General features: G+C 45.5%; 1 protein-coding gene across 1 annotated transcript in view; it reads left to right on the plus strand.

The window, feature by feature from the left end:
* The window catches only part of CNTROB (centrobin, centriole duplication and spindle assembly protein), a 38120-nt gene extending 23892 nt beyond the window's left edge, over window positions 1–14228 (plus strand). The window contains exons 12-20 of the mRNA XM_070954448.1: window positions 3754–3879; window positions 4927–5107; window positions 5764–6118; window positions 6893–7056; window positions 8202–8295; window positions 11094–11276; window positions 11859–11994; window positions 12181–12259; window positions 13159–14228. Of these exons, the coding sequence (XP_070810549.1) occupies window positions 3754–3879; window positions 4927–5107; window positions 5764–6118; window positions 6893–7056; window positions 8202–8295; window positions 11094–11276; window positions 11859–11994; window positions 12181–12259; window positions 13159–13305 (1465 nt within the window). The 3' untranslated portion in view covers window positions 13306–14228. The remainder of the gene's footprint in view (window positions 1–3753; window positions 3880–4926; window positions 5108–5763; window positions 6119–6892; window positions 7057–8201; window positions 8296–11093; window positions 11277–11858; window positions 11995–12180; window positions 12260–13158) is intronic.
* The last annotated feature ends 347 nt before the right edge of the window (window positions 14229–14575 follow it).

A 14575-nucleotide genomic window follows, 5' to 3' on the forward strand; every position in this document is an offset into this window, starting at 1 on the left:
AAAAAATTCTTCCTTTTATTTCTTTTTCAAAAGTCCAGGTCCTTGAATCCGAGTTCCTCCCGTTTTTTGAATTGTGTAGTTGGGTTTATTCGGTCCCTTCTTTCCTTGCCTTCTGCCTGCAGTTCTTCTTCTTCTTTCATTGATGGAAGTTAAATTTTGCTATTTTTCCCTGTCAAAATTCAAAGACCGCAAGCCTGGCCAGGCAACATTGTGGTGTGTGTATCTCTCGCTTTTGGGTTGGCTAGAGGGTTTGCAAGTTGTGGTTCCATGACGCACAAAGCCACAATTCTCCTCTTTCCCTCTTTAGCTCCAGGGGGAGGAGAAATGGGTTTTGCAAAGGCAGAGAATAAGATCACTCTCTAAACTTGGAGAGGAAACCTTGCAAGAGTTTTAAGGGCTTGGGGAAGCCCTACATGAAAATGGCAAAAGGTGGACTTCATTTTTTTTATTATTATTATTTTTTATTTTGATTTATATGCTGCCCTTCTCTGGAGACTCAGGGCGGCTTACAATGCGTTAAGCAATAGCCTTCATACTTTTGTATATTTTATACAAAGTCAGCTTATTGCCCCCACAAACCGGGTCCTCATTTTACCTACCTTAGAAAGGATGGAAGGCTGAGTCAACCTTGAGCCTTGGGAGAATTGAACTCGCAGTAATTGCAGGCAGTTGGAAGCTAACTACTACCTTTAACAGTAGCATTAGTCTGCTGCACCACTCAGGCTCCTTCAGGGAAAGGTTGGGCAACCATTTGTTCAGGAGGGTATAAAGATTCTTGCCTTGGGGTCCCTGGGGGTTGGACTAGATGACCTCCAAGGTCCTTTCCAGTCCTCTGATTCTATGATCTATGTGTTTGTTTGTCTGTCTGCATCCATCCATCCATTCATCTATCCATTAATCTATTGTTGGTCTGTCTATCTATCTATCTATCTATCATCTATATCATCTATCTATCTCCAGCCATCTATCCATTTATCATTCATTCATCCATCATTCATCCATCATCTCTATCATCCGTCCATACATTATCTCTATCTACATATGTATTTATGCAGCAAATATAGATAAGCGACAGCTCCGGCCCCGCAACAGAGAACCCATAGCTTCTACATGAAACAGAGCCTGAAGATGACAGGGTTGTGAGCCTGTCGAAACGTTGCTTTAAGAAAAACTTTTAAAGTCACTGGGAGGATTTTAGCTGAGGTTTTAAAGGACCTTGCAGAGTGCTCTGTAAGGATTTTTAGAAGATTTTAAGCTGGGATTTTAACCAGATTTTAAATATTTTAACCAATTTATTTACAATGACGCGGGAAAACACCCGAGATTTTAATTTTTTGCATATGTATTTATGTATATATATATATATATATATATCTTCTATCTATCTATCTATCTATCTATCTATCTATCTATCTATCTATCTATATCTTTCTATCATATCTATCTATCTATCATCTATCTATCTATCATCTATCATCTATTTATCTATCATCTATATCTACCTACCTATCATCATTATCTATCTATTTATCTATCTATCTATCATCTATAACATCTGTCTATCATCTATATCTATCATCTATATCATCTGTCTATCTATCATCTATATCAATCTATCTTCTATATCATCTGTCTATCATCTAGCTATCTAGCTATCTAGCTATCTTATATTTTTTGAACCTCAAAATAAGTGCTTGGCCTTATTTTCGGGGAGGTCTTATTATTTTGGGATGCGTGGAGCAAGATGGGGCTCCTCTTGCTGCCCTACCTGATTTCCAGCGCTGCGTTTAAATATTTTTGGGGAGGGCTTATTTTCGGGGGGGGGGCTTATTTTAGCACTTGCGCTCAAAAGCCCGATTGGGCTTATTATCAGGGGATGTCTTGTTTTCAGAGAAACAGGGTATCTATCTATCTATCTATCTATCTATCTATCTATCTATCTACCTACCTACCTACCTACCTACCTACCTACCTACCTACCTATCGTGTTTCCCCGAAAATAAGACCCTGTCTTATATTTTTTTGAACCCTGAAATAAGTGCTCAGCCTTATTGCCATGCACTCAAAAGCCCGATTGGGCTTATTATCAGGGGATGTCTTATTTGGGGGGAAACAGGGTACCTACCTACCTACCTACATACCTACCTACCTACTTATCATCTATCTACCATCATCATTTATATCATCTGTCTATCTATCTTATCTATCTATTTATCTATCTATCTTTATCATTTCTATTCATCATCTCTCTATATCATCTATCTCCTATTATTTATCTATCGTCTCTATTTATCACCTATCTATCTTCTATTTTCAAAAAAAGATTGGACAATTGGTATGATTGACAAGGCAGTATGACTCCTGCCTTGGGGCCTTATATTTCTAAGTGCAGTTCCCTTCTAACTTAAATCCCCCTTTTTATGACTTGTACAACAGCCAAGTGGCAGACTGGCATTTTAGTTGTGGCGTAGAAATATTCCCCAGTGAGGACTAGCATCGCACAGGATGTGACATTAAAAAAGGGACGCGTATTTCCCTTCCCCCTCCCCAATTATGACTTTTCTTGAAAGTCCAGTTGAGGAATTTTAAAGAGAAGGCTTTTTTTCCAAAATTCAAATGTTTGGCCAGTCTCTTCCTTCAGATCTAAAACTTTTTATTTCCCAAGGCAAGGACTTGAGGTGTCTTATTCTCCTTCATCAAAATTAATGGATGATTTATTATTTCCTCCCTATCCTCTTATCACGCCGATATTCTTAAATCTTCCCTGTTTTTGGGGTCTGCAATTGACAAGTTCCTTATCTAACAACTCAAGGAGAAAATCCTCAGAATGTTGCTCAAAATATCACAAATTCAGAATAATGCTCTTAACGCTGTTTCGCTGCACGGATTCCTCCGTCTGTTGCTGTTGGTTTGATTTGTTCATCTAAACGGCTTTAGACAAGAGACGAGATCCATTCAAAACTTTATTTAAAGTATTTATTCTCTAATCTACCCAGAAGGATTTGGAGAGATGCGGAAACATCCGTAAAAACAAGAATTCCACGCTCTGTGGTTTATAGCTTTAAGGAGATACAAAAAGTAATTTGAGAATTAACAAAGCACCTTCGTTCCTTGGTGCCTGCTAAAGCGCCTTTATTGTTATTTTTTTTTTAATCTTTATCTTGGACAATGAAATGCAGAAATAACAGTGAGCAATCCAAGATGGGCTACAAGGCAGGATTTAAAATCTCCTTTTGAGTGAGGGATAAACGATCCTTATTTTTACATATAAACAGTTTTTTACTTCTTTTAGATAGACGATTGATTCTCTCACGGGAGTGGTGCGGTGGCCTAGAGGTAGAGCTCTCGCCTCACAATCAGGAGGCTGCGAGTTTGATCCTAGGTAGAGGCAGATATTTCTCTCTCTGGGCACGATGAGAGTATATCTGCTGAATAAAATTCCACACTGGCAACAGGAAGGGCATCCGGCCAGTAAAACACTCTGCTCCATTCAGTTGCCCAGACTGATGATATAAACCTAAATGCTGAGTGGTGCTGAACAAAACTCCGCATTGGCGACAGGAAAGGCATCCGGCCAGTAAACATTCAGTTGCCCCGACTCCACCCCTACAAGGGATTATTAAAAGAAGATGATGATTGATTCTCTCACGGCTTATTGCTGGCTACTTTGTGGACTTTGCAAAGAGATATTTATTTGCTTGGTGGAAAAGACGTTTATTTTCATTTTTATTTATTTATTTATTTATTTTGCAGGAAGCAGTTGTTGGAGCTAAGCAGCCACCACGAGAAAGAGTTGGCGAAACAGCTGGCTCAGTTCAAATTGGATCTGGCCGAGAAGGAGGCTCAACAGAAGCACCTCACTGAGGACTACGAACATAGGTAGCCTTCCCAAGGTTTGCGGTGCCCCTGAAATCTCTTCCCAGGTAGTTCTCGGCTTCTAACAGTTCACTGAGGGACCATTCGAAGTTACGACAGCGTCGGGAAAAAGTGACTTACGACTGTGTTTCACACTTATGACCGTTGCCGTGGTCATGTGATCAAAAATCAGACGCTTGGCAACTGACTCACATTTATGACGGTCGCAGTTTCCCGGGTCACGTGATCCCTTTTTTGCGTCCTTCTGCCAGTGGGGAAACCTGCTTCACTTAACAACCGTCTTAGTAACTTAACCTCAGTGATTCATTTAATAACAGTGGCAAGAAAATGAGGCAAAACTCACAATGGGGTGGTTTTTAAAGGCTGGTACCACAGGTAGTCCTCGACTTATGTCCACAATTGAGCCCAACATTTCTGTTAAGTGAAAAATTCGTTAAGCGCCTTTTGCCCCATTTTACGACCTTTTGCCACAGTCGTTAAGTGAATCACTGCAGTGGTTAGTCACACTGTTGTTAAGTCCCCATTGGCTTTGCTCATCAGAAGGTTGCAAAAGGGGATCACGGGACACTGTGACCGTCATAAATATGATCCAGTTGTCAAGAGTCTCAATTTTGATCCCCTGACCGCAGGGATGCTGCAGTGGTCATCAGTGTGAAAAACGGTCCTAAGTTTTTCAGGGCCGTCGTAACTATGAATGGCCACTAAACGAATGGTCTGAAGTCGATGACAGCCAGGCAGATTCATCAGCCCCTGCATCCAATGGTCGTTAAGTGTGAAAAATGGTCCTGAGTCCCTTAGTGCTGTCATAACTTTGAACGGTCACTAAACAAATGGTCGTAAGTCAAGGACTGCCTGCACATCCGTCAGTCCCTGGATCCAACAGTCGTAAAGTGTAAAAAGCGGTTCTGAGTCCCTTTTTCCAGTGTCGTCGTAAGTTTGAACGGTTCATTAAAACGAACGTTCGTAAGTGGAGGATGAAAAAAAAAAAAAAGGGGGCTGCTTCCCATCGTCTTCAGTTGATTTTTCCTCGCCCCTTTTTTTGCCTTTCAGGCTCTCCAAGCTGCGGGAAGACCTGCGAGAGTTCAAGGCCAGGTACCGGCGCCTGGAGGCTCAGCGGGCGGAGATGGTCAGCCAGTTCCAGGCCATGATGCAGTCCCACTGGAACGAGGCCCTCCGGCTCTTCGCCATCGGCGGCCCTTCCCTCCAGCCCTCGCCCAAAGCCCCGCGCCAGGTGAGAGAATAGGAGAGGAGAGAGGGGAGGGGAGGGGAAGGGAGGGCTAGAAAGGACCTTGGAGGTCTTCTAGTACAGGGGTCTCCAACCTTGGCAACTTTAAGACTTGTGGACTTCAACTCCCAGAATTCCCCAGCCAGCCAGAGTTTACCGGAATTCAGCATGGATAAGAACCAATGTTTATTGGACTACCTTTATTGCCCTTTTTTTTCCGATGGGATAATTTTCTTAATAGATAGCGGGTATGCGGTCGATGTAATATATCTTGATTTCAGCAAAGTGGGGGGGAAAAAAGAACTGGCTGGGGAATTCTGGGAGTTGAAGTCCACAAGTCTTAAAGTTGCCAAGGTTGGAGACCCCTGTTCTAGTGGACTTCAACTCCCAGAATTCCCCAGCCAGCCAGAGTTTACCGGCATGGATAAGAACCAATGTTTATTGGACTATCTTTATTGCCCTTTTTTTTTCGATGGGATAATTTTCTTAATAGATAGCGGGTATGCGGTCGACGTAATATATCTTGATTTCAGCAAAGTGGGGGGAAAAAAAAGAGCTGGCTGGGGAATTCTGGGAGTTGCAGTCCACAGGTCTTAAAAAGTGTTCACGGTTGGACGCCTCTGCTTTAAACAGATTTTTCTTCTCCCCCTTGATCTTGTTAGGAGGCTCAAGCAGACCCCGACTCCGAGTCGGGATTTCTGCCCCCCTCCGACCCGCACAAGAAGATCCCGAAAGGGGAGACTCTCTGCAGCAATGCCGGCATGGGCGACTGCAAGGAGCCGGCGTGGGCCAAGGTGGGCCCGCTGCAGCCTGTCCTCCATCAGCAGATCAAATTGCAGGGGGGCTCGGAAGGACCCGAAAAATGTCTGCGGGATCCTTCCCGGCAGTTTCTGCCCCTGGTGCCGGACGTGGGGCGCCTCTCCTCCGAATTCAGCCACATTCTCAACTCCAGCCTCCTCAGCCAGCAGGGCTTCCAGCAGCTGGACCCCCAGGCGGATACCACCATCGCCGGATCAGGTGCGTGGCGCATGGAGGCCGTCCTTGCAGGGTCTCTGCAGAAGGAGGCTTGGAGTTCTAGTCCCGTCTTAGGCAGGAAAGATGGATGGGTGGCTTTGGGCCAATCTCTTTTCTCTGGTGGGGAAAATAGGAAAAGGAGGAAGGAATATTAGGTATTTTTGCTGTTTTTGTAAAAATAATAAAGACGGATGGGTGGATGATAGAGATGATGGATGAATGATGAATGAGTGAAAGATAAATGGATAGATGGATTGAGATAGAAAGAAAGAAAATAGATAGATAGATAGATAGATAGATAGATAGATAGATAGATAGATAGATATGATGGATGAATGATGGATGATTGAATGATAAATTGATGGAGAAAGAAAAAGAAAGAAATAAAAAGAAAGAAAGAAAAAAGATATATACGTAAATACATATGTAGATAGAGATATTGGATGGATGGATAGATGGATGATAGAAACAGCTGAATGATGGATGAATGAATGATAAATGGATAGATGGATGGAGATAGAAAGAAAGAGAGAAAGAAAAGAAAAAAGATAGATACATACATAAATACATATGTAGATAGAGATGATGGATGGATGGATGGATGGATGGATGGATAGATGAGAGACAGATAGGACAGAGAGACAGACAGATGAGGGATGGATATGATAAGAGAGAGATGATGGACTGACGGACGGATTTTTTGTCTGAACCAAGATTGAGATCTGCGTCTTCTCTTTTTTCCTTTTTTCTTCCTTCTTTCCATTCTCTTCTGATCAGGTTTGAATTTCCACCCGGAAAACCTGGCCGAACACCCCTTTGCGGATGAGAGGGATGACTCCAGCCCAGAGTTGGCAGGGAACGAAAGTGAGGTCACTCAGCCCAGCACCGGAGAGGGTGGGGCGCAGGGGCCCCAGCCGGACTTAAACTACTACGTGCGGCTGGTAAGGAGCCATTGTGTAGCCTGCGGGAAAATGTGTATGTGTGTGTGAGTGTGTCTATGTCTCTGTGTGTAAGGTCAGCTGGTTGGAATTGTAGCAGAATTGAGACCAGTGTTTCTCAACCTTGGCGGTGTGTGTGGAAGATGTGTGCATCCCAAATCCCAGCACCTTGTAAAATACGTGGACTTCATCTCCCAGCATTCCCCAGTCAGGATACAACTTTTAAGGCGTGTGGGACTTCAATCCCCAGAATTCCCCAGTCAGGATACAACTTTTAAGGCGTGTGGGACTTCAATCCCCAGAATTCCCCAGTCAGGATACAACTTTTAAGGCGTGTGGGACTTCAATCCCCAGAATTCTCCAGTCAGGATACAACTTTTAAGGCGTGTGGGACTTCAATCCCCAGAATTCCCCAGTCAGGATACAACTTTTAAGGCGTGTGGGACTTCAATCCCCAGAATTCCCCAGTCAGGATACAACTTTTAAGGCGTGTGGGACTTCAATCCCCAGAATTCCCCAGTCAGGATACAACTTTTAAGGCGTGTGGGACTTCAATCCCCAGAATTCCCCAGTCAGGATACAACTTTTAAGGCGTGTGGGACTTCAATCCCCAGAATTCCCCAGTCAGGATACAACTTTTAAGGCGTGTGGGACTTCAATCCCCAGAATTCCCCAGTCAGGATACAACTTTTAAGGCGTGTGGGACTTCAATCCCCAGAATTCCCCAGTCAGGATACAACTTTTAAGGCGTGTGGGACTTCAATCCCCAGAATTCCCCAGTCAGGATACAACTTTTAAGGCGTGTGGGACTTCAATCCCCAGAATTCCCCAGTCAGGATACAACTTTTAAGGCGTGTGGGACTTCAATCCCCAGAATTCCCCAGTCAGGATACAACTTTTAAGAAGTTCACACTTCTTAAAGTTGCTGAGAAATAGTGATATGTAAGGGTCGCTTTAAAGTGACTCAACTTTCTTATTAAAGCAAGTTTTCAAAGCTAAAAACGCTATCTTTTCTCCCTAAAAATTCTCCTAAAATGTTTATTTACCTTATTATTGTCTTTTTTTCTGATAATTGACCCGGAGTGGGGTATGGGAAGCGAAGCTTTTGTGTTTTAACCCTTTTCCGCCTGCGATCTTCACCCCACCAGCTTCTGAGCCACTCAGACTTCGAAGGAAGCGCCCCGCAGCAGGAGACGTGTGCCACGGACAGCCCACCCCGTACCACGAATCGGACACAGGCCGGTAAGCCCTCGGCCAGCCTCCCTCTTCCGTTTTTCCAGGACCGTTCTCTCCTAGCGGCTTCTGGTTATCCCCCAACCTTTGCTTGTATATTTATATATTTATTATGTTTATATGCCGCCTGTCTCACGGTTGAGCTTGCCACGCAGCGGTGGGATGCTGCCGGTTTAAGAACCAGTTTGGTGAACTGAAAATGGAGGATTTAGAAGCTCAGCTGCTTACCTTCCAAGTCAGCAACGGTAGATAGAATAGCGAAAGGGGGGGGGGAATCAGCTGTGCCGCGTGATTGAGATGAGCTAAAAAGCAGGAAATAAAGGACAGGATAGGGTAGTTGCCAGCTGATTATTTATTTATTTTATTTATTTAATTAAATTTTTATACCGCCCTTCTCCAAAATAGGACTCAGGGCGGTGCACAGCCAAGGTAAAAACAAGACATATATACAAACATGGTGAATCTAAAAAACTATTTAAAATAATTAAATGTTTTGGCCGAATTAAAACCATTTCCAATTTAAAATCAATCAATTTAAAAATTAAAAAATTTGGTCAAGCCAGCCCAGCTTGTTGGAATAAATAGGTTTTTAGGGCCCGACGAAAAATCCGGAGGTCTGTTATTATGCGTAATTCTGGGGGGAGGGTGTTCCAGAGGGTAGGCGCCACCACAGAGAAGGCTCTCCCCCTGGGGGTCGCCAGCCGACATTGCCTGGCGGACGGCACCCTGAGGAGGCCCACTCTGTGTGAGCGTACTGGCCGGTGGGAGGCTATTGGTGGCAGAAGGCGGTCTCGTAAGTACCCCCGGCCCTAAGCCATGGAGCGCTTTAAAGGTGGTCACCAACACCTTGAAGCGCACCCGGAAGACCACCGGGAGCCAGTGCAGCTCGCGCAGGAGAGGTGTCACGTGGGAGCGCCTCGTCGCCCCCATGATCCCCCGCGCGGCCGCGTTCTGGACCAGCTGGAGCCTCCGGGTGCACCCCAGGGGGAGCCCCATGTAGAGAGCGTTGCAGTAGTCCAGGCGGGAGGTGACGAGTGCCTGAGTGACTGTGCGTAGGGAGTCCCGATCTAGAAAGGGACGCAACTGGCGTATCAGGCGAACCTGAAGCTACCGGTTCGCCCGAACCATCTGAATTCCACCTCTCTTGCCACGTCGTAAAAGCAAAAGGACGTGGTGAAAACATTAAATGCAGGTCATCCTCGACTTGTGACCAGAATTTCTATGGTTCAGCAAGATGAGGCATGCCTGATTTTATCCCCCCCCCCTTTTTCTGCCTTGGTGGGATAAGGAAATCTCTGCCGTTCTTAAACGAATCGCGTGGCCGTTAAGGAGTTAATGAGAAATGATTGAGGAATTAATCGTGATCAATTAAATACATAAGCATTAGACATGAAAATAAATAAAATTATTAAGGAATTAAGGAAACTCGCCCTAACCGTGAGGACAATTAACCAGTGGAACAGATTGCTACCGGACGTTGTGGGCGCTTCATCGCTGGAGGTTTTTAAGAAGAGACGGGGCAGCCATTTGTCCCAAAATTGTCTCTTGCTTGAGCAGACAAGGGGGGGTTGGACTAGAAGACCTCCAAAGTCCCTCCCAGCTCTATTGAACGAATCTGGTTTCCTCCATTCACTTGACTTGTCAGAAGCCACCTGAGAAGGTCACCAATGATGATCCCATGACCTCAGGATGGGGCAACCAACCGTCATAAATACACGCCAGCGGCCAAATGCCCGAATTTTGACCATGAGGATGCTGCCTTGGTTATAAATGCGAGGACTGGTCACTTTTTCAGTGCCATTATACATTTGAATGGTCACTAAACGAGCAGTTGTAAGTCGAGGACTACCTGTATTTAAATGGATAAAGATTAAATAATTAGGAACCAAGTGCTAATGGATCAGAATTCCTGGCGCAAGGTGAGAACTGTTGTGAATTTGGAGAACAGCCCGTGGGAAAAGGGACGCAGGGATGCCCAACTCTGGCAACTTTTTAAGACCTGTGGACTTATTCTAAAATATTTAAATGTTCAATGTACTTAACATGTTATAAAATTAATGTGAATGTGAATGATGTGATAAACGAGGAACGATGTAGCACAGAGATGTATGTACCCAGAAGACACACTGCAGAAGGAAAGATGCAATGTTTTATCTTTGTGGGGTTTTTTTAATAAAAAAAATTACAAAAAAAAAAAAAAAGATCTGTGGACTTCAATTCCCAGAATTCCTCAGCCAGCACATTACGTTCCCATTTAATTGTCCCACTCTCTAATTCGTTTTATTAATTTTATTTATTAATTTTATTTATTTATTTATTTTTATTTTTATTTGATTTATATGCCGTCCTTCTCCGGAGACTCAGGGCGGCTTACAATACGTTAAGCAATAGCCTTCATACTTTCGTATATTTATACAAAGTCAGTTTATTGCCCCCACAAACTGGGTCCTCAATTTACCTACCTTAGAAAGGATGGAAGGCTGAGTCAACCTTGAGCCTGGTAAAATTTAAGTTGTCATGGGTTATTTTTTTTTTTTTCATTTTGCCGAAATCAAGGTATATTACATCTACCGCATTCCCACTATCTACTAAGAAAGTGTCCCAATTTAAAAAAAATAAAAAATGGTACATTTCCTCTTGTCCTATCCATGCTGCATTCTGGTAAACCTTCCTGACTGGGGAATTCTGGGAGTTGAAAGTCCACAAGTCTTAAAAGTCGCCAAGTTGGAAATTCCTGCTCTAGTTGCTACACCAAACTCTTGATGCCATTTAGGCCTCGCCTGAAGATTTCCTGGCTCTCTTCCCAGGTAACTCCCAGTCTTACCACGAACGGTCCACAGCCCTCTGGGATCCGGCGCAGCCCTCTTTCAGCACGATTCGCATCCAGCCGCCCAGCAGCGCCGCCGTCCACAAAACCAAAGTCCCTCTGCCCAAATCTGGACCGGTCTGCTTAAGCCTGGAACCAGTGAGCCCCTCCAAACAGCATGTTGGTGCGTGCTCATTCCTGGAGGGGCCTTGAGTGTGGGTCCAGTTGGCCACGCCTGGAGCCCCGGGTTGATTTTTTCTCTTTGCTGCTTTTTCTTCCTCCTCCTCCTCCTCCTCTTCTCCCATTTCCTCCCTCTCCCTTTCCTGCCCCTTCTTCTCCTTCTCCTTCTTTCTCTTCTTCTTTTGATTCCTTCCTCCCTGTCCTCCTCACCACCTCCTCTCTTCCTCTTCCTCTTCTCTCCTCCTCCTCTCCTCTCCTTTTCCCTCCTCTTCTCCTTCTCCTCAACCTCCTCCTCTTCCTCCTCCTCTCTTCTTCCCCTCTCCTCCTCCTCCTCCCCATCTCTCTTATCTCTTTCCCTCTCTCTTCCCCTTTCCCCCTTCTCCCCTCTTCTCTCCCTCTCTTCCCTTCTCCTCTCCCCTCTCCCTCCTTCTCCCCTCTCTCCCTCTCCCTCCTTCTCCCCTCCTTCTCCTCTCCCTCCCTCCTTCTCCCCTCTTCCCCTCTCCCTCTCTCCTCTCCCTCTCTCCCCCTTTCCTCCCTCTCCCCCCTTCTCCTTCTCTTCCCCTTTCTCCTCTCCTTTCTCCCCCAGCCCACGAAGAAGGCATCCTGTCTCCCAACCACGTGGCAGCCGTCTCACTCCTCCTGAAGCAGTACCAGGCCAAGGGGAGACCCGTCCCCTCCACGGAAGAGCTGTATAAATACTTGCACAGGATAGGGCAGAGCGGGTAAGGTGGAAGGCGCGCTTCTCTGCTCTGGGTGACCACCTCGTGCCTCTGGGCTCCGTGGGGCAGAGGGAGGAGACAGCCCCAACTTTTCCAGGGGCAGAGAGCTCACGGTGTGTGTGTGTGTGTGTGCGGCTGGGTTTTGCTCTAACGGCGCCTCCTCCTGTATTTTGGGATTTTTGCATCCAGCCCAGAAACCAAAGGGGATGGGATCCTGCCAGCCCGCCGGAACCTCGATCCTAAATTGTCCGAATCGATGAGGAAAGAGGTAGGTGCAAATTGCGAGATGATTACAGGCGGTCCTCGACTTACAACCACCATTGAGCCCAAAGAGTGAGGGTCGTTAAGGGAGTTTTGCACCGTTTTACGACTTTTCTTGCCGCAGTCATGAAGCGAAGCACTGCCGTTGTTAAGTTAGTAACACAGTTGTTAAGCGAATTGGGCTTCCCTGTCGACTCTGCTGTTCAGAAGGTTGCAAAAGAGGATCACGTGACCCTGGGACACCGCGACCGTCATAAATACGAGTCAGTCACCAAGGGTTTGAATGTTGATCACGTGACCACGGGAATGCTTCCACGGTCGTAAATGTGAAAACCATTCATGAATCCCTTTTTTCACTGCCGTTGTAATTTCAAACGGTCACTAAACAAACGGTTGTAAGTCAAGAACTACCTGTATTTTTGGAGCCAGGGACGAGCTAGAATTAAAATTAGAATGAATTAGAATTAGAATTAATTAGAAATAGAAATCGAATAGAATAATAGAGTTGGAAGGGACCTTGGAGGTCTTCTAGTCCAGGGGTCAGCAACCTGTGGCTCTGGAGCCGCATGTGGCTCTTTCATCCCTCTGCTGCGGCTCTCTGTCGCCGATTGGCTCCACAATTGATAGGGCTTTCAGTTACGATAGGTAGAGGAAAAAGGATGCTGTGCTAGGAGGAGACTCTATGGTGGGGGAACCGGACTTCCGGTTGGCTCCAGAATTGAACGGGGGGCTTCCGGTTAGGGCCTTTGGGGCTCTTTGAGTGTTTAAGGTTGCCGACCCCTGTTCTAGTCCAACCCCAGGCTTCGGCTTGGGAAGACAGACAAGGATCCTAACTCGAAAAGAAGGCAGGACAAGGAAATCCCGACCCAGGGAACGCTTCAGCCTCTGTCCTTGTTTCCTTCTCAGGGCCCTCCCAGCCGGCGGGCGGGCAGCTCAGGGCCTGGTCGCGAGAAGTCCCATGCTCCTGGGAAGACGGGGAAGAAGCTCTCCGGTTCGCTGGCCTCCCACTCTCGCAGCAGCAGCAGCAGTCGGGGAGGAAGCGTGTGGAGATAGCGTCTTGGCGACTGGACCGTTTCTCTCCGTTCCCCCTTCCCTGTTTTGTCCGCTGGATCGACGCAGGTGGACGACGACCCCGGCTTTGCCGTCTGCTGCAGCTAGGAATCTAAAATTAAGGCCGAGAACGGAAGTCCGTGTTGTTTTAAGCCTTCGCTCTGGCAGAATTCAGAAACGGCAGCCGTTTCTGGATAACGGAGAACAGATGCTGCCAGAGATCCACTTCTCGGGATCTCATCTGTCGGGATTTCTCTTCCTGAGGTCCATCTCTGCAGTCCATTTGCGGAAGAAGTCCAGCCCGGCTGCTTCTCCTACAGCAGAAGTCTCCAAACACAGCCGCTTAAGACTTGTGGACTTCAACTCCCAGAATTCCCCCAGCCAGCTCTTCCCCTCCCCCCCATTTTGCTAAAATCAAGATATATTACGTCGACCGCGTACCCGCTATCTATTAAGAAAATTATCCCATTTTTTTTTAAAAAAACACAATAAAGGTAATTTAGTAGCCACATTTGTTTCTTATCCATGCTGAATTCTGGTAAAAATTTGGCTGGGGAATTCTGGGAAGTTAAAGTCCAGAAATCTTAAATTTGGAGCCTTCTGTTTCACAGCTTTGTTCCACCTGAACAAAAGGAAAAAGGAAGATGCTTTTTCTTAGTGTCAAGTTACCGGATGCCTTTGCAACCTTCTCCGTAACCAACCTGCGTTTTCGTTCCCAGCTTGTTTCAAGCGCATCTTAAACCTGGTTTGCCGTGTTTACTTCTGGATAAACCGCAGTTCTAGGAACGCCCGGCTTGGCTTTATACGTTTGCTCTTTTTTGCAGAGTTCATTATTTTTGTAAAAAGGTTATTTTCTAAATAAACGGCATTGTGAGTTGTTTTTAAGCAAAGGGCAACCCCCCCACCGCCCCCTCTTCTTCCTTTGTCGCCGGCGTTGTGGTTCTTTCGTTACAACGTGTTAACTTCTAAGTCTGTGAAAGGACTAAACGATTTGTTGAAAAACTGGCCTGTCAAAATTGGGGATTTTAAGGAAAATCGTTTTTATTCGTTTTATTTATTCATTATGAAAGTTAGTTGCCGTCCGTCCTGCCTCAAAATGACTACGGGTTAACAGCTTACAGCATAAAAACATTAAAAAAGAATTAAAATAAAATAATCGGTTGTAAGATAACTAGCAAATGAAATTAAATCATTGACATAATGGCGAAGGAGGGAGTCAGATACAGGGATGGCGGGCGGGGGGTAGAGATGAGATCAGTTAACTTCCTTTTAG

Source organism: Pituophis catenifer, unplaced genomic scaffold, assembly GCF_029215685.1.
Source record: "Pituophis catenifer annectens isolate HBS135680 unplaced genomic scaffold, rPitCat1.0.hap2 SCAF_15, whole genome shotgun sequence".
NCBI classification, from domain to species: Eukaryota; Metazoa; Chordata; class Lepidosauria; order Squamata; family Colubridae; genus Pituophis; species Pituophis catenifer.